Below are 27,963 nucleotides of genomic sequence, written 5' to 3'. Positions count from 1 at the left end.
TATTTAGCCTACCATGCTCTATTTGGAGTATTGGGAATAAAAAAAAGTAGAAGACACAGGTCGAGGTTTAACTTTCAAGATTTTGCCTTGCCTAGTGCATCAAACGGAGTGTTCGGTTCGCTTAATCTTGGTGATGTCTTAGTTCAGTTGTGTTTTGATAATTTTATAGTTGGTGAAGGGATGTTGAAACCTGTGGTCCAGTGATGGTGTAGTTTGGTTGTGATTAGCCTGAAATAGGAATACTTTCAGGTATTACTTTCAGTTAACATATTTTCACAATTTTTCTTACAAGTAACTACAATTAATAAATTAAATTCATACGTGTCTATGATTGTAATTGTTCAGCAAGTAGATACATGTAGGCTAATGGCTGATACACTTATAATACAAGAAGCAGTTAGCAAAGTTCACCAATAAAGATTAGAAGTAATTTCCAATTGAATTTAAGTAATTCAGTATAGTAGTAATTAAGATAGAGAATTGATAAAACTCTATTTTAACTTCCCAATCAAGAATATAGAGGCTGATTATAACAAGAAGATGAAATTCCTCATAACCTCATATTCCAACCTGTCAAATGGTATTATTGAGTTAATTTATTCAAATAGCACACCAACCATGCAAATAGTATGCTAACTATTGAACTGCTAAAAGACCCATTTTGAGTCATTTAACCTAGCCTATTATTAAAGTTGCCTCCTATGGGAGACATTCTCGCCATCATTGTGGAATCACTTGGAGGTTATAGATTGTAAGGTATTTCTGAGCTATTACTGAATCAACTTCAATTTGATCTATACTCTAACAACAGCTTTCTAATACATAAAGATAAGGAAATAAAATCGAAGCTGCAATCAGAAACCGATGCTACAGCAAGCGAGGTTTACATGTCACTTCTTATCACCGCCGGGTAGACTTTAATAAGCGGCCTACACTCGTTATTCAGTTGTTTATATTCGAACAATTCTGTTTTTATCTGAAGTAATAATTTGATATTACAATTTATTTAACTTAGCATGTGATTTCAACTTATTAGTTACAGTAATTTTAATGTAAAGAGTAAACAGTAAGAAATAACTAATATTTTAAGACCGAAAGTGGTGATGAATATGTGAGATATTTCTCACAAGTGATGAGATTTGTTTAAGTGGCTTCATTATGTGGGTTTGGCTCCTGGTAACCCGTAGGAAGAATTCTTTCCTCCATTTCACAAAAGCGGTTACTAATTAATATGAAGCTGGGCAAGTAATAAATATTGTAAAGTTTCTATGATATCTCAGTTCAGGCCATAGCTGGTTTTGTTGTTTTGTAACGTTAGTGTTAAATTTACGTTTTTAAAATTGTAATGTACAAGATTCTTCTTGTTACAGCAATTTATTATGTACGATTTATACACATCGAATTGTTCGATAAAAACAACTGAATAATGAGTGTAGGCCGCTTATTATAGTCTCCCCTCACCGCCAGGTAATTATTCATTATGTTACGGTGTCCAAGTGTTCAGGGCATTTGGCGGTATATGCTTGAGTTATTTTTTTATTTCAAAATGATATGCTCTGTTCATTGCCTTTTTATAAGTTTTTGAGTCACCCAGGTGCTAATATCACTCGAGACACTTTGAAATTGAAAATACAACTTGAAAATTATAGCTGTAATTAAAAATATATAGCTTGTCCTGATAACTCGGAATCTTTTAACAATCAGTTGAAGCTACAGTTGAATTCTACTAAGCCGACTTGTAGGTAAGTTAACACTGAACCACAATACTCTATAGTGGCATGCGGACTTTGAACTTTGCAATTATTCATGTTTGTGATGTCTAGTTTAATTTAATTTCCTTGTCTTGTGGTAGGCCTGTTGGAAAGCTTGTAAAAGTATAAATAAAATTGAAATATATTCAGTAATATAGCTTAGAATTACCGATTGTGAATGTTGTATTAGTAAATGTATAGTGAGCTGCTTTGAAAACGACATGCGCAAATATTTCTTACACATGTGGGGAGGAAGGAGCAGGAGCTCGACCATGCCTACCGCCACCCCCTCTTTCACTGCTCCATCTATTTTCTTAACAAGACACACGTGGGAACCGGGTGCTTTTCTTCCCATCGTTGGTGTTTTGGGGCATCACGCTAATCTTTGTTATTCTCGTTGTTATGGAATACCGGTAACAAATATTATTATTAAATATCATTATTTATGTTAAGAATAGTCCATTGTGTCTATTTATTATATTAGTATAATTAAGAAGTAAAAAAAATGTTTATTGTTACATAACATGTGATAAAGTGGTAACTGAGGAGTGGTTTGTAAGGAATTTGGAGGGAGAAGTGAGTCCGTGCTTCTCCCTCTCAACATCACTCTCTCTGTCTCTCACTGTTCACTTAACAGGTCACTTTCAAAGGGGCTCATCTATAGTGTGGTCTAACAGGAGAGGCAACTATGGTTTAAACCTGTTCATTTCAGTTGTCATGCCTATGAGAAATTGTCACTTTAACCAAGTTTACTATGTAAGTCCTTCAGGACAATTCCCTAGAAAGTGAAACTCAAGAATTTAAAATATCTTGTAAGCATCACAGACCTAGAAAATTATACCAGTAAAAACGTTATTTTTTCGGTCATATTGCAATACTTTCCTAAAATCATATTAGGGCCTTATCTTACAATAATACTCCATTAACATAAAATGGATGCTTTGTCTTGAAGTAATTAAGACTCGTTTTCTTCTTGAGATATTGTTTTTACACTTAAGTTCCATTTCTTTATCAAGAGCATTTAGGTATACTAATACTTAAACTGGTAATGATATTCCTAAACAACTTCCTTTGAATAATGTAAAAATATAAAATTAATTCCACTATTTATTATTGATATGAAGCTGTGATATTTGACTTTATTTTTAAAACAATAAAATATATTTTTCAGTGGAAAACTTTTCAGGAAATACAATAAGAAACAAAACTGTTAAATTAAATGTTAAGCACATAGCCTAAGTTACAGAGAAAAATAACATTTACCTTACTTAGGATACTCAGCACTTTCATGAGTCCCATCATAATCCCATTTTAATAAGAATTTATATACAGTATATTACACTGAAATTAATTTTTCTTCATATGAATAGAATCTGCAGGATAAAACACTTTTCACTGCATGTAGAAAACAAAAACTTAATTATGTGTAATACTTAAAATTGTATTTAAAATGTCTGAATGTCTCATGTATCACGTAGACAATCTCCCAGTAACAGAGGAGGTTAATGTGTTCCCTGGCAGCAAATGCTCATTTCCAGTCTTTTGGAGAATGGTTTTGTAAAATGCACATTTACAGAGTTATTTGTATCTGAATATTTGTATACCAATTTAGACATGAAAAGATATGCCTAATATTTTGATACGAGGTACTTTAGATTTGCAATCTATTACAACCCAATAAATTATAACCTGGAGCCACTAAGTAGTTAGCTGTATTAGTGTCAGGTTAATATGCAATTTTAAAATTTCAAAGTCAAGTCAAATGTAGTAATTTTCTAGCATTATTATTAATATAATATAATATTGAAATATTATTATGAAGGCTTAGTAATAATAATGTTTTAGTAAACAAGTTCTGCTTTATAGGCCTGTTTGATAGAAAATCTTTAAATAATAAATCACTAAAGCAAATATTATTTAAGTATATATAGTCCTCTGGGCAATTCTCTACATGACTATACCAACTTCAATTTTTTTACTATTCGAAGGGCATTACTATAACCTCAGCTGATGGCCATGGGCATTTTTGATTAGCATTTTCCTGACTAGATAACTGAACGATTTGGCACAGGAAGGTACCAATCACAAATGCCTCTGTGGGCTTTGGTGGCTCCACCATGTAGTTGAAATGAATAATACCTGAAAAGGTGAAATTGGAAAAGGAAAAATTCATCGAAAGTAGTATATAAATTCAAGCTCAGGTCACATAAGCGCTCATAAAGGCAAAATTCAACTTTCTATCTATAATACGTATCTATCTACGTGTATCACTTAATAACAAATAGAAGGTAAGGACAAAAGATTAATGTGTTAGATTCACTCAATGTTTATGAATTGTTATTTTTAGTTTATTTGTATTTATCATCTGTAATGTAGTTAAAAATGTTCACTCTGTAAAATATTTCAATAGTAAAAAATTGAAGTTGATACAGTAAATGTAGCCATGGAATTACCAAGGTTTCCCAGATCCAGTGTTAAGTACATCAAACATGTTCAGCTAGTTTGCCAATCTAGCCTAAACAATATTGAATCCCAAAATCTACGTTTTATTTCACTAAGTGACAGGAAGTAACATTTTATGGGATAGTAAACTTGTGTAAAATTATTTCATATTTTACGTTTATTTAGCCATTAATTCAAAGTTTTATTGTTCATTTTAAGGCATTTCCACTTCCAATATGTAACTTGTTAAATTTAATTTATGTATAACGGTGGCATAGCTCTTTAATTTGAGAAAGTTATATTTATCAACATGTACTTTCATCCTGCCCATATACTACACAAATATTATAGCACAAAAATGTGCTCTTTTTCCAATGTAATTTTAACTTAGCTTTTAAATTACAATAATCTTAAACGTAATCCAGTAATTTATGCCTCCACTATGAAATATGAATAAACCATCACATGCTGAATAGTCTCTGACAACGCACACTTCTGGTTAATAAACATTTATAATAAAAATGTTGTAAGATAAAACCTTCCTTGCTCTATAATCCAGTATTAAAAACTGCTTACATGTTTTGGTAAGCAGATACCATCAACAGAGAATATAAAAACAATACATAACTCAAAAATATTAGTCAGTTATATAACACACAAACATAAAAAAATTGGTAGGCCTACTTGGTCTGTGCATATCAGGTGCACATAAAAGACTACAGGATCATGTTACGTTACTGCTGTTGCTAATATTAACTGTGTTATCAGCTAGGCAGTGATCTATTATTTGTGCAACTTCATTCCCTTTAAGGATGGTGTTAAGGATATGGTGCGTCTTGAACTGCAGTTTATAATTGAACACAGTGGTTTGGTCTTCATTCTTATGTAATTTGTAAATTTCATATTTCTTCAATGTGCTTAATTATCATCTCTTGTGGCATACATGTAGAACTACCAGATCTTGTTCAATTGTATTCACTGAGTGATAGATATCAAAGCAGTGTTGAGCAACAGTGGATCTTTGCTAACTTTTCATTATGTCAGATCTTGTTCAATTGTATTCACTGAGTGATAGATATCAAAGCAGTGTTGAGCAACAGTGGATCTTTGCTAACTTTTCATTATGTCAGATCTTGTTCAATTGTATTCACTGAGTGATAGATATCAAAGCAGTGTTGAGCAACAGTGGATCTTTGCTAACTTTTCATTATGTCAGATCTTGTTCAATTGTATTCACTGAGTGATAGATATCAAAGCAGTGTTGAGCAACAGTGGATCTTTGCTAACTTTTCATTATGTCAGATCTTGTTCAATTGTATTCACTGAGTGATAGATATCAAAGCAGTGTTGAGCAACAGTGGATCTTTGCTAACTTTTCATTATGTCAGATCTTGTTCAATTGTATTCACTGAGTGATAGATATCAAAGCAGTGTTGAGCAACAGTGGATCTTTGCTAACTTTTCATTATGTCAGATCTTGTTCAATTGTATTCACTGAGTGATAGATATCAAAGCAGTGTTGAGCAACAGTGGATCTTTGCTAACTTTTCATTATGTCAGATTTTTGTTCATTGTATTATTTTCTTAAAGATCAGTTTAGCCTACATTGCAGCACAGTCAAGCTGAACATATTATTTTATATACACCTGATTGTCAAATTGATTCATGATGCGGCCTTGTTTGATAAAATATTAGGAATACTGGTACGGTGGTGGTTCTATATATATATCAATTCAGTTACATTTTTCTTGATTTATTAAAACAGGGTTAAAAAGAAAGGAAGAAATATATAATTTAATTTAAATAGAGTACCAATTAGTCTGTATATGTTACCTACCTTACTTTGAATGTCTCCTGGCAATTCTTCAACACATCTTTCAGACAAAATAAAAGCTTTGGGATCTCTGCTTGTTAACATTGGAATGGGCAGATTCAACCTTTGACCTTGCACAAAAAGTTTTACTATGAGGAGTCAGGTGAAATTTAAACGGGACTCAACTAGACCCTCCAGGAATTTTATTAGGCAAATCTTTGAAAGGTCATAATTCAAAAACTCATATAAGTAAACAAATACTTAATAAATATTGTTTTATCTTAATATTATACTTAAAGTTATGTCCTTAAAAATGTTAATGATTTCTGAGAAGATTTGATTTAGAATCTTGTTTGTATGGTACGGATTAGTGTTCGAAAAATATATCTAATAAACAAAGGTTTAACATGTAAAGCAGATAATTAATGTCATCAGTTTCAATGATATCTTGTAGTAGAAACTGTTATCAGGATTATTGCATAAAACCTTTTGTTTGGTTAACAAAAAGATTTTGACTTATATTTACTGTTTTATGAAACAATACACATCTTCTTTTGTAACATTACATTTTTTTTACGTTTGCCTGGTTTTGGTCTATTTAAACAAGACAAAATTGTTTTTCCTGAAGTAAGTGCAATTTTCTTGACAAAACCAGAATGTTTCAAATCCTTTTGGTTGGTAAACATTAGTTTTATAGTTTTTTATTGTTAGCCATGTAAGTTATCATGGGAATCCTAAAACATAAAAAGCTGGTTTTATTATAATCTTTTGTGATGAATCATCCAAGTATCTCCAAATTTGAAGTGAAGGGTAGCATGACCTGGATTAACTTACATAGAATGAAACTGGTTAAGTTTTGTTTTTTCAAACAGTTTTTTTTTTCAGTAACTGCTAGATTTTATTTTTCTTTGGATATTCTTTTGTTTATAAAATTGTTACCTCTTTTGTCCCGAAATTAGTCTTGTCTCGATCTTAGAGCTGATAAGAAAGCGTAATGAGACCCAAAGTTCAGCTCTAGTATGAGATCAATAGCAGCACAACGTTCGTTAAATGAGGGCTCAGAAGAGAGAGATGCTTCCGTTATCTCCTGCCTAAAAGCTCTTTCTGCACAGACTTTTACTTGTAAAACTTTACTGTGAAACACATTACAGAGTGGAACACATAGTGTAACGGTATGTACACAAGTTTGTGTTGTAATAATATTTTGTTTTCAAGTAATACTAAGGAAAATTAAATTTTTATACATTTTAAATTTGATTTATTTTAAAGCCCTGCAATCTTTTATTATGAATAATTATTTTCAAGAATTTAAGCTGATTACTGTACATTACTATTTTACAATAAGAAATATATTGTACTGATAGAAATTAATCAGTGTGTTAACGAGAGATGGCTTTGTTTAGTCCAGGATTCTTATTTTTCTAAATAAGCTGACATTTAATTAACAGCTGTTTCATTTTAGTTAAGATTTTATGAAGATCAGGTCATCTAAACAAGTTAAATAAAAATAACAAATCATTTGGTCCAGGTTTCACTCGGTTCAGGTCCAGTTGTTCAGTGCTATTACAACTTGTTCATCTGGTCCAGGTTGTAATATTTGTGCCAGGAATAAGTCACTGGCGACCGTCACGTGACCAAGTTTTATGGGCCTTTTTGAAAGCATCTCACCGTAGATTTAATAAATTCACACAATTAAAAAAAAATAGAAATTGTATTTAGTTGATTTCATGCTTTAAATGTTTCTTTATCTAATTCATATTGGTATATGTTTATTATATTTTGTTAGGTATAATAAGTGCTTCATCATAAAAATAGTGGGTAAATCATAGATTCTTTTTGTAAAAGAAATTTTGTTCAGTGACAACAGTTCAATGTAAATAATAGATAATCAAAATGTTATCTTCACTATTTATCTAAGCATAAATAACAAGATAACATTGTATTATGGTTTATTATTATCATGTTATACTACTAGATATTAAATTCTTGATAGTGACAGATTTTCAAGAAAAAGTTTTTCGGTTTAAAAAACACGCATAATAAAATAGTACGTTGAGCGTATTTAAATTAAAAATAATAAAAACTTGAGAAAATGTTTTGATCCTATAAGTCCTTTAACTTTAAAAATGTTTTAACTTTTAATACACATTTTTTTAAATATGAGACAACAATTCAATATTTTAAGTTTTGTTTCTCAATATTTACTCTTATACAATGCTATTGATTATGTATCTGTTTTATTAATAATTTATTTTGAAAAACTGAGAATAATAGTCAAATGGAAAGAATAGTTTAACCCACTTGCTGCTTTGAACCGGATTTCGGTCACTTTTTACACTTCCCGAACTGATGCTGATTGAGACCAGAATCCATTCTGTTGGCAGTCACTATATAGTATTTAATTGCTTCAAAATGTATTGTATTACATATCATTGTACTTTACTGCTACAATAGTTCATAATGTAACTAAATTTTTATGTTGGCTACCTCCATTTTTCCTAAATTGTAGGAATAAAACTTGTTTTGTGTTATACCTTGCTTTATTTTTATGACCTTTATGAATTTTATAATAAAAACTTAAAAAAAATCACAAAAATCACAAAAAATCTAGTGGTGTTCTATAGTGAAATAATGGGCAGTTTGAGGATTAAAAGTACAAAGAATGTCAGTAGGATGATGAATTTTACGGGAACCAATAACCCTACATATGTTTTATTATATTTCTTTTTGTCGATTTGTAACAAATTTGTGTGTTTCAAATGTCTTCAACTGCAATTCAACTTCAAATTAAAAAAAATGCATTATATGTAAATTTAAAAATTTAAGAGAAACAAATGAACATAATCATGACAAACAGATTGAGAAACATGTCACACAGTGAAATGGGGGAGAGTTTGTGAGTTAGTATCTATCTGGAAAAGAATTAAAGGATAGAAAGACTATTGACCACTTACGTTTACAACTAAGCAAAAGTTTGAATAACAATATATAAGTATTTTTTAAATGTAATACATTTTAAAAAGATAAACATTAAGGTAAACAAAATTAGACCATTACAGTTACCAAAAGGAATTACGGCAGAGTTTACTGAGTGAAGTAGATATCTTCGGACAAGTAGCTATGGTAGGAAGGGTTAATTCAATGTGAATGTTGAGTTTAGCTCCATTTCACCTTCTGCTTAGTGCAGCGTCTGACTCTGTCTCAGACTTGACTCCTGAAATCTGGCCTGAAGAGAACCAAAAAAGTCAGCGACGAAGAAGTTCAAAATTAACTCAGAATCGTTTCGACATCAGAGACACCTAGACTACAAAATTAAGTGTAATCCAGATGAATAGGAATTCTCATTATCTCATCAGGTGCTCAACTGAATGTACGATCTCAAAGCACGGCGGTGCAATAAAGTTTTATACACGTAATGTTAACTATTGTGTGAAGGGTTGATTCAATTCAAATGTGAGTTCAGCTCGTTCCGCTTAGTGTAGGTTTTAGATGCTGCACTAAGTGGAAGTTGAAATGGATCTGTATTGAACATTCAAATTTGGACACGTGTTATACTTGTTCAAAAGGCATCAAGGTTTTGAACTAGCACGATATTATCAATGTATATGAAAAGGAAATAAAGTAGCATTAAGCTTTTTCCAATTAATCGTTTGGCTTCAGATCTGGACATTCTCCATGTAAACAAAATTAGATTTTATCGTAACAAAGGTGGGGAAGCATATACTTCAAATATAATCATGTAACTTTTCACAACTTCTGTTTTTATCAGTAAAGAAATCTGTTTTGTATATTTTGGAATTCATATAGCCTAAATTCTTTAAAACACAAATACAAAATAAAATATCTTGTTCTGGAAAAATTCCTTTATTTAAAAACACATTTTCTTATATAATATAGAAACATTTTTGTTAATATTGTATTATTCCTTGAAACGTATGAAAACAATATACACACACACATAAGCGCAGGTGCACTCACACACACCAGAACACAATAAATTGTACATTGGTTAAACTCTCAGTTCAACATAACAACTGTGTTACAAAACGCTCAAAAATGGTTGAATGAAAATTGTTAGTGTAGGAGCAAACACAACCAGTTTGAAGAGTAAAGAGCTGAATGTCATTTCCATTATTACAAAACATAATGGGAAGGGATTGATCGTACCTTATATATTGTGTATAATTTTAAGTTAAGAGGCATATTGTGCATGTAAATCAGTTAATTACACTTTGATTGTTTATCCTGTGTATTGATACAATGGACTTTTGTGTTCTTTTGTATTCAGTACAATAGCATGCAGTTTTCAATCTGGTGTTATTGTTGTCTGTGACCTGATTAGTGTGGTTATCCTCTCTGTTGTGTCTAAAAAAAATGCAGAATGGAAGGTATTTACTACTTGTTTAATTGTCATACTCTGAGATTGTCATCTGAATGAGATTCAAATAAGATGCTTTGGAATTGAGTTATTCAAATGATGTCTCATTTAAAAAATCAGTATCAATTTTCCAGTTTTTAGATGGATTGCAATTACTATTTATTCTCATTTTAAGGACACAGCATAAGATGTGCTCTATCAAAAAAGGAAAGCATAACATAGTTTTTGGAAGGCATTTCAATTCCTGTGTTGAGGTATACTTGTCATGAGGGATTTAGATGCTTGAGTTGAGGAATAATTGTTGGGAGAAATTGTGTGAAGTGAGTAGTAGTTTGTCATGAGGGATTGCGTGGGTTGTTCGATATTTGTTGGGAGAGACTTCAATGCTTGGGCATGGTTGTGATTGTTAGAAGGAATTTTGATGATTGGGTTGAGGAAGATTGTTGGGAGGTATTATGTAGGTTGAAGAATATTTCTTTTTTTTGGAGGGAATATGCGGGTTGAGTATTTAGGAGGTGTCTTAATACTTGGATTGAAGAATAGTTCATTTTTCGAAGGAGAAAACATTTGGGTGAGGAAGTTATTTGGAAAAAAATTTAGAGCTTGGCTGTATGTATCAGTTGGGAGAGAGATTTTAGTGGTTGGTCGGGAGCATAGTTGTTGGATTGGATTTTGATGTTTGTGTTGAGTGATTATTGTTTGAAGAGTTGTTGCATTTAAGAGTAGTTGGAGGAATTTAAATGCTTTTGATGCTCAAGGAATATTTGTTTGGGGAGGATTTTGTGGGTTGGTATTCACCACTGAGATGTCTGTTCAGCTATTGGATGACATCTCAACAATTTTTGGGGAGGAATAGGTGTTGGAAGGAATAGTAATGTTTGGGTTTGAGAATGATTTTGGGGTGGGATTTAAATGCTTGGATTAAACAACAGTTATCAAAGATTTCAATGCTTGGGTTAAACTTTGGGAGCGGTTTTAGTGCTTTGACCTATGCATATTACTTATGAGGTCTAGTATAACTCAGTGATTTAATACTTTTTCATTCCTTAACCTTGAAGATTTACAAAACATTCCATAGTTTTGGGCATGTATATTATGAGACAAGGGCAAAACTACAACTTATAATATTGTATATGAATTCAGATTAAGGATTTAGTACTAAGTTTTTCAAGGTTGTCTTGAGCCAAACGTTTCCCTTAATTTATAAAAACATAATAATTTTCAAGTTTGATAGATAAGTCTGTGGAAAGTCCAAGAGATAACACTGCTGGTGCTTACTGAGGTTATTTTCAGTTGGTAGCATCTCTTGGAAGAATGCACACCAAGTTTCAGCCTGATCGGTCTATTTCTTTGTGTTTGACATTTGTTAGAATTGAGAAAGTTGTGATTTTTTTTTAACTGGACGAAGAAGAATTCTGTGTGTTGGTTAAACATTATTTGATAAAAGGTAAATGTCTCAGGAGACTAAACAGAAGCTTGATAAACATTATGTTGACTGTTCACCTTTGATAAGAACAGTTTATAAGTGGTTTTAACATTTTCGGACTGGCCATTTGAGTACAAAAGGCACTGAATGTTCTGGACACCCTGTTGAGGTCACAACTCCAGAAATCATTGAAAAAATCCATGATATGGTGATGGAAGGTGCGTGAAATCGCTAGTGCTGTGTGTATCTTGAGTGACCAGGTACATAATATTTTGCACCAATATTTGGACATGAGAAAACTGCCTGCAAGATGAGTGCCGCCATTGTTCACGAATTACCAAAAACAAAATAGTGTGAAGTGTTGTAAGCACAGTTTGCAGCTGTTCCAGCACAACCCAGAGGACTTTAAGTGTTGTTTCATCACTGTTGATGAAACATGGATACACCACTATACCTCTGGGACCAAGGAGTGATCTAAACAATGGTTACCAAGACGGAAAATACACCAAGAAAAGCAAAAGCCATACCTTCGGCCAGGAAGGTTATGGCAACTGTCTTTTGGGATGTGCATGGAACAATCTGTATAAACTACGTACACTATTTTGCAGAAATGGACTAATCCTATTATTTGGAAGGGATCAACAAGTTAGAACAGCATTGGACAAAATGTATAAACTACGTACACTATTTTGCAGAAATGGACTAATCCTATTATTTGGAAGGGATCAACAAGTTAGAACAGCATTGGACAAAATGTATAAACTACGTACACTATTTTGCAGAAATGGACTAATCCTATTATTTGGAAGGGATCAACAAGTTAGAACAGCATTGGACAAAATGTATAAACTACGTACCTACATTTGCAGAAATGGACTAATCCTATTATTTGGAAGGGATCAACAAGTTAGAACAGCATTGGACAAAATGTATAAAACTACGTACACTATTTTGCAGAAATGGACTAATCCTATTATTTTGGAAGGGATCAACAAGTTAGAACAGCATTGGACAAAATGTATAAACTACGTACACTATTTTGCAGAAATGGACCTAATCCTATTATTTGGAAGGGAATCAACAAGTTAGAACAGCATTGGACAAAATGTATAAACTACGTACACTATTTTGCAGAAATGGACTAATCCTATTATTTGGAAGGGATCAACAAGTTAGAACAGCATTGGACAAAATGTATAAACTACGTAACACTATTTTGCAGAAATGGACTAAATCCTATTATTTGGAAGGATCAACAAGTTAGAACAGCATTGGACAAAATGTATAAACTACGTACACTATTTTGCAGAAATGGACTAATCCTATTATTTGGAAGGGATCAACAAGTTAGAACAGCATTGGACAAAATGTATAAACTACGTACACTATTTTGCAGAAATGGACTAATCCTATTATTTGGAAGGGATCAACACAAGTTAGAACAGCATTGGACAAAATGTATAAACTACGTACACTATTTTGCAGAAATGGACTAATCCTATTATTTGGAAGGGATCAACAAGTTAGAACAGCATTGGACAAAATGTATAAACTACGTACACTATTTTGCAGAAATGGACTAATCCTATTATTTGGAAGGGATCAACAAGTTTAGAACAGCATTGGACAAAATGTATAAAACTACGTACACTATTTTGCAGAAATGTGACTAATCCTATTATTTGGAAGGGATCAACAAGTTAGAACAGCATTGGACAAAATGTATAAACTACGTACACTATTTTGCAGAAATGGACTAATCCTATTATTTGGAAGGGATCAACAAGTTTAGAACAGCATTGGACAAAATGTATAAACTACGTACACTATTTTGCAGAAATGGACTAATCCTATTATTTTGGAAGGGATCAACAAGTTAGAACAGCATTGGACAAAATGTATAAACTACGTACACTATTTTGCAGAAATGGACTAATCCTATTATTTGGAAGGGATCAACAAGTTAGAACAGCATTGGACAAAATGTATAAACTACGTACACTATTTTGCAGAAATGGACAATCCTATTATTTGGAAGGGATCAACAAGTTAGAAACAGCATTGGACAAAATGTATAAACTACGTACACTATTTTGCAGAAATGGACTAATCCTATTATTTGGAAGGGATCAACAAGTTAGAACAGCATTGGACAAAATGTATAAAACTACGTACACTATTTTGCAGAAATGGACTAATCCTATTATTTGGAAGGGATCAACAAGTTAGAACAGCATTGGACAAAATGTATAAAACTACGTACACTATTTTGCAGAAATGGACTAATCCTATATTTGGAAGGGATCAACAAGTTAGAACAGCATTGGACAAAATGTATAAACTACGTACACTATTTTGCAGAAATGGACTAATCCTATTATTTGGAAGGGATCAACAAGTTAGAACAGCATTGGACAAAATGTATAAACTACGTACACTATTTTGCAGAAATGGACTAATCCCTATTATTTGGAAGGGATCAACAAGTTAGAACAGCATTGGACAAAATGTATAAACTAACGTACACTATTTTTGCAGAAATGGACTAATCCTATTATTTGGAAGGGATCAACAAGTTAGAACAGCATTGGACAAAATGTATAAACTACGTACACTATTTTGCAGAAATGGACTAATCCTATTATTTGGAAGGGATCAACAAGTTAGAACAGCATTGGACAAAATGTATAAACTACGTACACTATTTTTGCAGAAAATGGACTAATCCTATTATTTGGAAGGGATCAACAAGTTAGAACAGCATTGGACAAAATGTATAAAACTACGTACACTATTTTGCAGAAATGGACTAATCCTATTATTTGGAAGGGATCAACAAGTTAGAAACAGCATTGGACAAAATGTATAAACTACGTACACTATTTTGCAGAAATGGACTAATCCTATTATTTGGAAGGGATCAACAAGTTAGAACAGCATTTGGACAAAATGTATAAACTACGTACACTATTTTTGCAGAAATGGACTAATCCTATTATTTGGAAGGGATCAACAAGTTAGAACAGCATTGGACAAAATGTATAAACTACGTACACTATTTTGCAGAAATGGACTAATCCTATTATTTGGAAGGGATCAACAAGTTAGAACAGCATTGGACAAAATGTATAAACTACGTACACTATTTTGCAGAAATGGACTAATCCTATTATTTGGAAGGGATCAACAAGTTAGAACAGCATTGGACAAAATGTATAAACTACGTACACTAATTTTGCAGAAATGGACTAATCCTATTATTTGGAAGGGATCAACAAGTTAGAACAGCATTGGACAAAATGTATAAACTACGTACACTATTTTGCAGAAATGGACTAATCCTATTATTTGGAAAGGGATCAACAAGTTAGAACAGCATTGGACAAAATGTATAAACTACGTACACTATTTTGCAGAAATGGACTAATCCTATTATTTGGAAGGGATCAACAAGTTAGAACAGCATTGGACAAAAATGTATAAACTAACGTACACTATTTTGCAGAAATGGACTAATCCTATTATTTGGAAGGGATCAACAAGTTAGAACAGCATTGGACAAAATGTATAAACTACGTACACTATTTTGCAGAAATGGACTAATCCTATTATTTGGAAGGGATCAACAAGTTAGAACAGCATTGGACAAAATGTATAAACTACGTACACTATTTTGCAGAAATGGACTAATCCTATTATTTGGAAGGGATCAACAAGTTAGAACAGCATTGGACAAAATGTATAAACTACGTACACTATTTTTGCAGAAATGGACTAATCCTATTATTTGGAAGGGATCAACAAGTTAGAACAGCATTGGACAAAATGTATAAACTACGTACACTATTTTGCAGAAATGGACTTAATCCTATTATTTGGAAGGGATCAACAAGTTAGAACAGCATTGGACAAAATGTATAAACTATACGTACACTATTTTGCAGAAATGGACTAATCCTATTATTTGGAAGGGATCAACAAGTTAGAACAGCATTGGACAAAATGTATAAACTACGTACACTATTTTGCAGAAATGGACTAATCCTATTATTTGGAAGGGATCAACAAGTTAGAACAGCATTGGACAAAATGTATAAACTACGTACACTATTTTGCAGAAATGGACTAATCCTATTATTTGGAAGGGATCAACAAGTTAGAACAGCATTGGACAAAATGTATAAACTACGTACACTATTTTGCAGAAATGGACTAATCCTATTATTTGTGGAAGGGATCAACAAGTTAGAACAGCATTGGACAAAATGTATAAACTACGTACACTATTTTGCAGAAATGGACTAATCCTATTATTTGGAAGGGATCAACAAGTTAGAACAGCATTGGACAAAATGTATAAACTAACGTACACTATTTTGCAGAAATGGACTAATCCTATTATTTGGAAGGGATCAACAAGTTAGAACAGCATTGGACAAAATGTATAAACTCACGTACACTATTTTGCAGAAATGGACTAATCCTATTATTTGGAAGGGATCAACAAGTTAGAACAGCATTGGACAAAATGTATAAACTACGTACACTAATTTTGCAGAATGGACTAATCCTATTATTTGGAAGGGATCAACAAGTTTAGAACAGCATTGGACAAAATGTATAAACTACGTACACACTATTTTGCAGAAATGGACTAATCCTATTATTTTGGAAGGGATCAACAAGTTAGAACAGCATTGGACAAAATGTATAAACTACGTACACTATTTTGCAGAAATGGACTAATCCTATTATTTGGAAGGGATCAACAAGTTAGAACAGCATTGGACAAAATGTATAAACTACGTACACTATTTTGCAGAAATGGACTAATCCTATTATTTGGAAGGGATCAACAAGTTAGAACAGCATTGGACAAAATGTATAAACTACGTACACTATTTTGCAGAAATGGACTAATCCTATTATTTGGAAGGGATCAACAAGTTAGAACAGCATTGGACAAAATGTATAAACTACGTACACTATTTTGCAGAAATGGACTAATCCTATTATTTGGAAGGGATCAACAAGTTAGAACAGCATTGGACAAAATGTATAAACTACGTACACTATTTTGCAGAAATGGACTAATCCTATTATTTGGAAGGGATCAACAAGTTAGAACAGCATTGGACAAAATGTTAGCTTACAAGGACACTACGTTGAAAAATTAAAAAATTTTATATAACAAATTTAAGCAGTTTTTATTTTTGTATGGACTTATCAAACGACCCTCGTATGTATGTTGGGTTGCTGTTAGTGGGCCAGTGTATGCCGTTAACTTATAGTGATTGAAGTCAACAACATTTGTTATACTTTATTCCTACAATCAACAATGATTTTAATGATTGTACTGTGACTCGTATGTGTTACTGCGTTGTTGTCTGTTTCTATTGTGTATTTGTACTTGTAGATTGTACACAAAGCTATATAATCCTGACTAATTATTTATCAACATTTCCTTATAGTACAAAGTTTTATATTTTGGGATAATGTCTACAATTAGCAGAATTTGTTAAAAACCTTAATAAATATAGTTGCAAATACAAACAATTGTGGTATATGTTTGTAGTATAGTATAGTTAATCCTCTTGTACACATAATTGTTGTCTTACGGAAAACGACTAATAAGTTCGATTGTATCAATAAATGTAGCTGCAAATACAAACAATTGTGGTATATGTTTGTAGTATAGTATAGTTAATCCTGTAGTACACATAATTGTTGTCTTACGGAAAACGACTAATAAGTTCGATTGTATCAATAAATGTAGCTGCAAATACAAACAATTGTGGTATATGTTTGTAGTATAGTATAGTTAATCCTGTAGTACACATAATTGTTGTCTTACGGAAAACGACTAATAAGTTCGATTGTATCAATAAACGTAGCTGCTGAGTGGAATTATCTGAAAAATGTTGTGGTAAAGTACAGGTAAAGAGAGGTCTAGCCATTGTATTAGCCATTGATACTTGAGATAGGATTTTGTTGACATTTGTCATCACTAAGTGAAAAAAACCGTAAGACTAAGTTTCGAGATCTGCAACATGATTTCCTCAGGTTCATAACTAACATAACACATAGATTACAACAAAGTTAAAGTGAAAAGATTTTATCCCTACGTGTTACGATAACCATAAGTTATAAATCACAACAAACATATTGTGAGTCAATAAAACTGTTAATAAAAACATTAACAATTAGGAACTGAATTAAAAATCAGAATATAGGTTACAATAATGTTATAACAACTTGCTATAACAACCAATGAAAACCACACCAACTAACCAAATCAGTTTTTCTTTAGAACAGAAACATTATCCAATACAGTCATCGTTTTAATACATGTTAGGAGCTAGGGGAGGAGAAAATCTGCAACAATGCCTTATCAGTGTAGTTGATTTTAATAACAACGTTATCATTTTATAACCCAAACAATTTTTGCTTCTAGTATACAAATCTAGTAAAACAATGTATAGCTCTTCTTCAGAAATTTAACCAAATTTATTTCCAGATTTGTTATCATGACCTTGAGAGTTGGGTACGACCTTTTGATTAATAACATTAATATAATAAAATCATTGAAAAACATGGTATGGGAATCAACTACCAGCTCCCTGTTTTCTATTAGTTTTATGCACTAAATCCTTGTTTGTATAGCAGGCATTTTTTTTTTTTCTGTCATGTTAATGGCACCTTCTCCTATAAGTACAGTTCTATAATCAAAAGAAAATTATCAATAATAATAGTAAAAATTGAAATTCATGTTATTAGGTTTGGTTAGTGCTAAAATATGTGGTGTTTTGTCTTTAAAATTTCCAGTATTATTCGTAAATGATACACGTTTTGGTATATTTACACTTATATGATATTACTTTTATTTTATTTGTAACTCATAGCAAATTTGATTTAGTTCATGTTTGAACACATAACTGCCTGAGGCAGTAGCTATTGGTAAAATGTAAATCATACTGATTTGTAGTTTTAACACAGAAATTTTCATAGGATATGGGTTCTACTTCTTTACTTCAAACATTTACATTGATTCCACAACACTATTTACAGCCATTTCTTCTTCTCTTGTTGTATTAATGCTTATGATGTCTTCAGAGGGTTCTAAATAATCAATTAAAAAAAAGTAATTCAATTAGATACACTCAACTCCTACACTCAACAATTAGGAAAACTTCATTGGGTCTTATTAAATGTGTAATCATGAAATTCAGTAACATTTATATATACAGTTTTTAGCTGGGCTAAGAATGTAGTATTTAACTGTTTGTTTCATTGAAGCCAAAAGACTTGGCAAAGTTTCTAGACTATTTTCTTGTGTAAACCTGTATTGCAGTTATAAGCTATTTCTACTCCCAGACTAGTACTGTACACCTGATACCTTATTTGTGTATTCACCTTAACTGAGTGAGGCCATTATCACACTACAAATAGAGACCTTGAACAAGTTTATCTTAAAATAGAATATATGTGAAGGAACAGCATAGTAAAATTTGCAATTTGAGAACAAAATATATAGAATAGAATATTATTTATTTATATTGTTGTTGGAGAGTGTGGTATTTATATTCCGTTTCTTATTAACAAAGAATTTATGTTTTAAAGCAGTTTGACACAGTATTCCATCAGATGTTTCTTTACTCTGTAGTTTCAGACATCTCTGTGTGTCTGGTTTTTATGATTATTGTATTCCTATTACATATCAAAGTACAATGTGGTCTGTTCAGTTTTTTAATCGTGTTTAAGATATAATCAATCTGATCACTAATAATAAAATTCACTCACATTGAAAATTAATTTTATATTTCTTTAATATTTGTTTAGATTTAAACTGTGTACACATCTTCAATCAGTGTCTGGTCATTCTTGGACCAACATTAGGTGCGGCTTTAAAATTAGTCTGACGCTGCTCACAGTGCATTGGTAGTGTGATTGGGAGTATCGGATAAATAATTCTAGTAATAACAAAAAAAATACCGGCTAGTAATAATAATAAAAGGTTACATTTCACACCGTGAGTACAAAGACCTACAAAAGTGCATAAGCTATTCAGAAAATACAGTAAAACCAGACATGCTACAAATACTTTGCGGAATAGAATTGCGTGTAGTCTTGTGTTAGTTTGGGAGCAGCACCAGTGCTAGATGGCAGGGCCTTAGTTATGCAAATTTACTCAAATAAAGAGCAGATAGTGAGCTCTGTATTTAATTACGTGTGCAGAAGTATGTGAAAATGTATATATAAGTGTGCAGCAACATAGGGGTTAAAAAATAGAGTAGTGGGATTGCAATACTTGATTCATTAAGGTATTGATACAAAGACAATATATCAAGATAGTTTTTAATTATTTAAATTTAGTTAATTCCAGATAATATATGCTGTTTTGTATGTTGATAGAACAAGTACAGTATGACTCAGTGTTGTGAAGGAAACAGGATTTTTTCGGACATTTGGCATCGTTCAGTGAAACGAAAAATCAGTAACACTACATTAAGATCTGATCTCTTCTTCAGGTAAATAACTAACCTAACACATAATTACAGACTAGGTTAAAATGAACAAATCATACCAGAGCGTTGTGTGTCAGAGGCCTCTGGTCAGGCGTAGGTGGTTGGTCGTTGAATGTCGTATTGTGACCTGTATTCTGCAGTTCAGTTTTAATAATTAGTGCTGTGTTTAGTTTTTTTATTAAGTACATGTTTTAGAGTTAGTGAAGACAAGATTTGTTTATTTTAACCTAGTTTGTAATTATGTGTAGGTTAGTTATTTACCTGAAGAAGTGATCAGATTGCAGATCTTGAAACGTAGTGTTACTGATTTTTTTGTTTCACTGAACAATGGAAAAAGTCCGAAAAAATCCTATTTCCTTCACAATCCTTCCATCATCAAAAATAAACTTCAAACAAAGACTCAGTGTTGTTAATTTCAGCAAAACATTTCAGGATTAGAAGATTTCTCAAAAAAGGTTTTATCTAAAATATAGCATTCCAGTTAAATATTTCTTTAGTTTATACAGAATTCTGCAACTTCTGAAATTTATATAAATTTGGTATGCCAAATTTTATAAAATGGTGTGTGACTGTAATTTGTTATTATAGTGTTATGGTTTTATAATTTTTAAACAATTGATCATTCTCTGTATTCGCTCTTGTATTTATTGAGAATAATCTATTCTCATATTAGGCCTACATATGATATGAAGTTAGAAACTTAAAAAAAAGGTTAAGATACTTTCAAAAGGTTCTGTTTTTTTAAATTATGAAAAACCAAATGAACTAAATTATTATTCATATAAATGCCTTGACAATTATATAATGTCATTTTTTAACCATTTTTAGTGATGTACAGCAGTTTTAAAAAGCGATTGTATTATGTTTTGTTGAAATACATAATTTATTATTTACAAACATTCGTACAAAGCCACTACAAAACTAGGGTTTACTTTATTGCTTTTGCTGTGTTGTGAAAGTTTAAAAACCATAGTTACTATTTGTGCCTGCTCATTTGCATAATATATGAAATTATAGAAGTAACGTGGATAATTTTCGTATTGCCTCCTGGACATAATTAGATTTATGTCCACATATATATATATATATATATATATATATATATATATATATGTGTGTGTGTGTGTGTGTGTGTGTGAGCAAATGGAGTATTTTACATTTTTAAGACCTATTAACTTAACCCTCTTACCTTTTTAATCATGTGAAATCGCTGTCACATTCTGGAAGTAAATACTTTCAGTTTGATATCCCTGTAATAAGTTAATGTTGAAAATTGTTCAAAGTTGTCTGTTTTTTAAACTTCAATACACATTTTTTAATATTTTAATGAACATTCTAATAAAAAAAAATACAAGAAAGGTTTTTAATACATTACCTGTTGTAATTATATCTCTTAAAATTTTTCTTTTGATTTCAGACTTGAACAAGCATTGTTAGATCTTGTGCAGCGATGAATTGATAAACCATGAGTGAGATAGCTAGTTTCCTGCACTTGGGAGACATTGTCTCTCTCTTCGCAGAGGGTAACGTCTGTGGCTTCCTCAGCACTCTAGGGTTTGTATACATTATTGTCTTACTTTAGAGTTGATAAACCATGAGTGAGATAGCTAGTTTCCTGCACTTGGGAGACATTGTCTCTCTCTTCGCAGAGGGTAACGTCTGTGGCTTCCTCAGCACTCTAGGGTTTGTATACATTATTGTCTTACTTTAGAGTTGATAAACCATGAGTGAGATAGCTAGTTTCCTGCACTCTGGAGACATTATCTCTCTCTTCGCAGAGGGTAACGTCTGTGGCTTCCTCAGCACTCTAGGGTTTGTATACATTATTGTCTTACTTTAGAGTTGATAAACCATGAGTGAGATAGCTAGTTTCCTGCACTTGGGAGACATTGTCTCTCTCTTCGCAGAGGGTAACGTCTGTGGCTTCCTCAGCACTCTAGGGTTTGTATACATTATTGTCTTACTTTAGAGTTGATAAACCATGAGTGAGATAGCTAGTTTCCTGCACTTGGGAGACATTGTCTCTCTCTTCGCAGAGGGTAACGTCAGCACTCTAGGGTTTGTATACATTATTGTCTTACTTTAGAGTTGATAAACCATGCTAGTTTCCTGCACTTGGGAGACATTGTCTCTCTCTTCGCAGAGGGTAACGTCTGTGGCTTCCTCAGCACTCTAGGGTTTGTATACATTATTGTCTTACTCTTCTAGTTTCCTGCACTTGGGAGACATTGGTAACGTCTGTGGCTTCCTCAGCACTCTAGGGTTTGTATACATTATTGTCTTACTTTAGAGTTGATAAACCATGAGTGAGATAGCTAGTTTCCTGCACTTGGGAGACATTGTCTCTCTCTTCGCAGAGGGTAACGTCTGTGGCTTCCTCAGCACTCTAGGGTTTGTATACATTATTGTCTTACTTTAGAGTTGATAAACCATGAGTGAGATAGCTAGTTTCCTGCACTCTGGAGACATTATCTCTCTCTTCGCAGAGGGTAACGTCTGTGGCTTCCTCAGCACTCTAGGGTTTGTATACATTATTGTCTTACTTTAGAGTTGATAAACCATGAGTGAGATAGCTAGTTTCCTGCACTTGGGAGACATTGTCTCTCTCTTCGCAGAGGGTAACGTCTGTGGCTTCCTCAGCACTCTAGGGTTTGTATACATTATTGTCTTACTTTAGAGTTGATAAACCATGAGTGAGATAGCTAGTTTCCTGCACTTGGGAGACATTGTCTCTCTCTTCGCAGAGGGTAACGTCTGTGGCTTCCTCAGCACTCTAGGGTTTGTATACATTATTGTCTTACTTTAGAGTTGATAAACCATGAGTGAGATAGCTAGTTTCCTGCACTTGGGAGACATTGTCTCTCTCTTCGCAGAGGGTAACGTCTGTGGCTTCCTCAGCACTCTAGGGTTTGTATACATTATTGTCTTACTTTAGAGTTGATAAACCATGAGTGAGATAGCTAGTTTCCTGCACTTGGGAGACATTGTCTCTCTCTTCGCAGAGGGTAACGTCTGTGGCTTCCTCAGCACTCTAGGGTTTGTATACATTATTGTCTTACTTTAGAGTTGATAAACCATGAGTGAGATAGCTAGTTTCCTGCACTTGGGAGACATTGTCTCTCTCTTCGCAGAGGGTAACGTCTGTGGCTTCCTCAGCACTCTAGGGTTTGTATACATTATTGTCTTACTTTAGAGTTGATAAACCATGAGTGAGATAGCTAGTTTCCTGCACTCTGGAGACATTATCTCTCTCTTCGCAGAGGGTAACGTCTGTGGCTTCCTCAGCACTCTAGGGTTTGTATACATTATTGTCTTACTTTAGAGTTGATAAACCATGAGTGAGATAGCTAGTTTCCTGCACTTGGGAGACATTGTCTCTCTCTTCGCAGAGGGTAACGTCTGTGGCTTCCTCAGCACTCTAGGGTTTGTATACATTATTGTCTTACTTTAGAGTTGATAAACCATGAGTGAGATAGCTAGTTTCCTGCACTCTGGAGACATTATCTCTCTCTTCGCAGAGGGTAACGTCTGTGGCTTCCTCAGCACTCTAGGGTTTGTATACATTATTGTCTTACTTTAGAGTTGATAAACTATGAGTGAGATAGCTAGTTTCCTGCACTCTGAAGACATTATATCTCTCTCTCTCTTTGCAGAGAATCAAGAATCAGTTATAAATTAAACGGTGCCAAGATACTTACTCACTTTGTCTCTTTACGTACTAAATGTTGTATGTAGATGTTTCTACACTATTGAGTGTTTTAGGAGGTCTATATACGAAACCTGATAGCTTATTTTTACTTCTTCTTAACTTTAACATTATTTCCTTTAATATATTCACCTCCATGATCTTTACACTGGTCCATATCAAATATTTAATAAAAGATTGAATGTAGAGTTATATGTGGAGGTCTTGCATGAATTAAAAACATATTTTACGTTAGGCCTTTTGACCAGTAAATGCTACCAAATGTTGACCAAAAAGACCATTCTGGTTTGATATAATTCTTTAAACTTGTGTAGTGCTTGGATTCAAAGTTTTATAATTTTTTCCTGTATAAGATTGATATTACTTAAAATTCTGTTAAAATGAAAGATTAATTAATGCTCCTTTTTGTGTGAGTGGCAGCTTGAGATCATTAGTTAGCAAAAATGGATGAATAACCCATTAGTCCTTACTATTTAAAAGTTGGTATGATTTGTTCATGTTATTACTCACTAGTATGCTGGAGACTAAGTAAGTTTTTTGTTTTAGCCTTGTTGATGACCGGACTGTGGTATGTCCTGAGGCGGGAGACCTGAACAATCCTCCAAAGAAATTTAGAGGTAATGTTATCCATAATCCAAATATTTAACACTTACTCAGTATATTGAATATACTCACTGTATTGAAGCTGTATTGAATATACTCACTGTATTGAAGCTGGCTCTCCACAGTGATGTCATAATATTTCAAGAATTTAATTGTGCAAGTAATTTTTCAATGTGGTGTAAAACGGAAAACTTAGATGTTAATTGTGATACCAGTTGTGTAAACCGTAAAACTGTATTGTTAACATAGCTTAAGGACTTGAAATGATCGCCAACCTGTGAGCGATAATTGAATCTGATCAGTCCTTAAATATTTCTTTGTTTGTTAATGATAAGGGCGATGGTCGGGACATTGTAAGGACAGCATTTGGGTTTAGATGATTTTGGACAACTAGTTGCAGGTACAATCCTGGAATTTATTTCCCTCACTTTCTAACATTCACTGATAATCTTTTCTTGCATGCTAGATTCACTTACCTCTGTTTCTAATCTTAACCATTCTGGGTTCACACCGTAGAAAATTTTAAAGTTTGAATACTTTATTATTTGTGTGTATGACTTGGATTTTTGTTTCAGATTGCCTGTTTAAAATATGTCCCATGAACAGATATTCTGCCCAGAAACAGTTCTGGAAAGCTGCCAAACAGAATGCAAGCTCTACAACTGATGCAGTTCTCCTTAAAAGGTTACATGTAAGTATTCTATTCAAGAAATTTATATTTTAACCGTAATACTATAAACTCTATGAATGCTGTAGCCATTTTCAAAAATGATGCGTACAAAATGTTGGCCTTTTTCCAAATAGAGTTACATTATAAGTGCATTATGGGAAATGAAGTGATTATAAATGAACTAAGTATCCACCTCATTTTTTATAAATTGAAGAATAGAATACATTTTTGTGTGAATAATATACAATTAAAAAAGTATTACATAAAATGTTCATGATTTTAAGATTTCAAGCTTGAATTAAATATTTGGTATGGTATTCACAGTACATTTTGTAACTCCACCAATCCTGGCTAACTGATTTATCAGAATTTCTTATGGTTTTGACGCAGGTAAATGAAGTACTCACGTGGCGACTGAATAATAAGTTTAATTCTGAATCTTTACTCAACTATACAATTGGATTTTAAATTAATGGTATTCAATATTATAATATAGAATAATTTAGAAACAAACTAAATTTGGAAGATGATTTTAACGTTACATTAACTAATGGGAGAGAGAGAGGGCACGGTCTAAGATGTTACCTACTTATAATTTTGAACGCGACTGACGATTACCGGCTCAGCAGGTCAAGCGGCGGTCATCGCCTCAGTGGTCGTGGTCAATCAAAAAGGACTAGGGCCTGTGTGAGAGGCTAGCTAGCCCTGGGGTCAGCAAATTGCATCAGCAGTGCACGAGGCTAGCTGCACAATTCCAGCTCTATAACTTTGTACTATTTCTATTGTAATAATATTAGATTCCAGTTTCTGGGCTCAAAACCTTAAATTACTTGGTTGGTGATGGGTCAGATTAACTATTGGTAAAAACTATTGGTATATTAAAAAATTGGTTATTTATAAAATGGAATAATTATGTGACCGATAACAATATATTATATAAATTCTGAAATCATGGTTAACATATGCTTTGACTGGCAGTAACGATTTATAGACTTTACAATTTCTTACATTAAAAAAATTATACCACATAAGAATCCAAGAATATCCAAATAAGATTTATGTGTAATATATTTTTGTATAGTTAACACCAAATATTTTTCATTTTATTTAATACATTATATTATATATCATGAAATTTATTACTCATACAACCAATTTTTTACAGCATGCTGCAGAAATAGAGAAGAAACAGAATGAATCGGAAAACAAGAAACTTCTTGGCATGGTTGTCCAATATGGGAGTGTTGTCCAGGTTTGAATGCATCTAAGTATTTTGATAATTAACTTGAATATTTATTTTAATAATTGCCATTATCAAGTGGAATCATGCTACCTTTTCCATAACACGTTCGTGACGATCTTGTATGTATTTTGAACTATATATGTAAAAAAACCATAACAATGATTTTTTTTCATAAAAAGCATTAAAGCCATTCCAAAATCGTGTAGGATGATAGGCATTTGATAAGCCTAACGCAAATATGGCGGTTTAAACTCAACATACAAATCAAAAGAAGCCGGGAGCTCAAATGTGCCATGCCGAGCCGAGATAATGGTGGGGCATGGGTCTCTACAGCCCAACACTGAATTTTAAAAAGAATGAGTGGGGCTGTATTGGTGTGCACTCTCACTTACTGAGACTCATTTGCTGCAATTAATAAGTACACAGTGCACTGTGTAGTTTGCACTACCAGGATGGATGTCTTCTGTCACATTTGACTTGTAGAGCTGTGTCGGCACCGGTCTAGCTTAGAGTTTACATGAGGGTGTCCAGAAGCCTTGAATATCAGGAGGATTGGGAACGATGCTGAAATTATTAGAAGTGAGGAGAAAGACTTAACTCTACAACTGGCAGTCGCCTGATTATCAGTTGAAATTAATGTTTCTGTAGTGGCAGTCGCCTGAAAATCAGTCGATTTGACACGTGCCCGTTTGACATCTGTTATAATCAATACACAAACTAAACTGCAATGATTCATATACCACTGGAATCAGAAATAGTTGCTGATTTGATCAATGTATTTTGTTTTGTTTTGTATGCCATAATTTAAGTATGACATATTGAAAACGAGAATTGTTTGTAAACAGTCGGCCATTGTTGTTGTATTGGTACCTGGTCGCGTTATTCTTGTCCATCTAAAACGTAAGTTTATTACATGAAATAAGTGTTTTTATGTAATAAGTGTGTTTATAAATACTCGTAGATTGTGTTTTATCAATTTATTTTGTGATGTTATGAAGAAATATATGTGAAAAATATATTAGTGAGCTTTTGTAATCTAGGCTATGTGCAGTGTTGTGATAGTTTTAGTTAGCTTTAGGATCATTTTCATTTGCAATGATCATGATATAAAGCTTCTTTATTTATTTTTATAGGCTTACTTTTAGTGTATTTTATGAATTTTTCGAGTAATAAATAAAGTTTTGATGAATTTTATAACACAGTCATATCCATAGTAACGAATTTAGCCGTATTGTACTTTCTTCAGTTTAGAGTATTTCATAATTGTTTTAATAAAAAAATTTAGTAAACTATACATTTTCTAAAACTATAAAAAATTTTCAACATTTTGGGTATTTTGGAAATATTTTTTTTTCACACAATATGTCTTTTATAGGTGCACCCCCACCACTTTTACATACATTTTT

The 27,963-nt window shown here is 32.6% G+C and overlaps 1 protein-coding gene across 11 annotated transcripts in view; it reads left to right on the top strand.

The window, feature by feature from the left end:
• Window positions 1-47: 47 nt before the first annotated feature.
• The window catches only part of LOC124368672 (inositol 1,4,5-trisphosphate receptor), a 152,811-nt gene continuing 124,895 nt past the window's right edge, over window positions 48-27,963 (top strand). For 5 of the 11 annotated variants that reach the window (XM_046825951.1, XM_046825948.1, XM_046825950.1 and 2 more), the window contains exons 1-5: window positions 52-249; window positions 21,753-21,889; window positions 24,588-24,658; window positions 25,220-25,335; window positions 26,480-26,566. In XM_046825951.1, the coding sequence (XP_046681907.1) occupies window positions 21,801-21,889; window positions 24,588-24,658; window positions 25,220-25,335; window positions 26,480-26,566 (363 nt within the window). In that variant the 5' untranslated portion in view covers window positions 52-249; window positions 21,753-21,800. The other 6 variants (XM_046825953.1, XM_046825949.1, XM_046825943.1 and 3 more) reach the window with 4 other exon arrangements.

This window comes from Homalodisca vitripennis, chromosome X (assembly GCF_021130785.1).
Source record: "Homalodisca vitripennis isolate AUS2020 chromosome X, UT_GWSS_2.1, whole genome shotgun sequence".
NCBI classification, from domain to species: Eukaryota; Metazoa; Arthropoda; class Insecta; order Hemiptera; family Cicadellidae; genus Homalodisca; species Homalodisca vitripennis.
The sequence above is the reverse complement of the archived record's forward strand: the minus strand, read 5'-3'. Positions and strand labels throughout refer to the sequence as shown.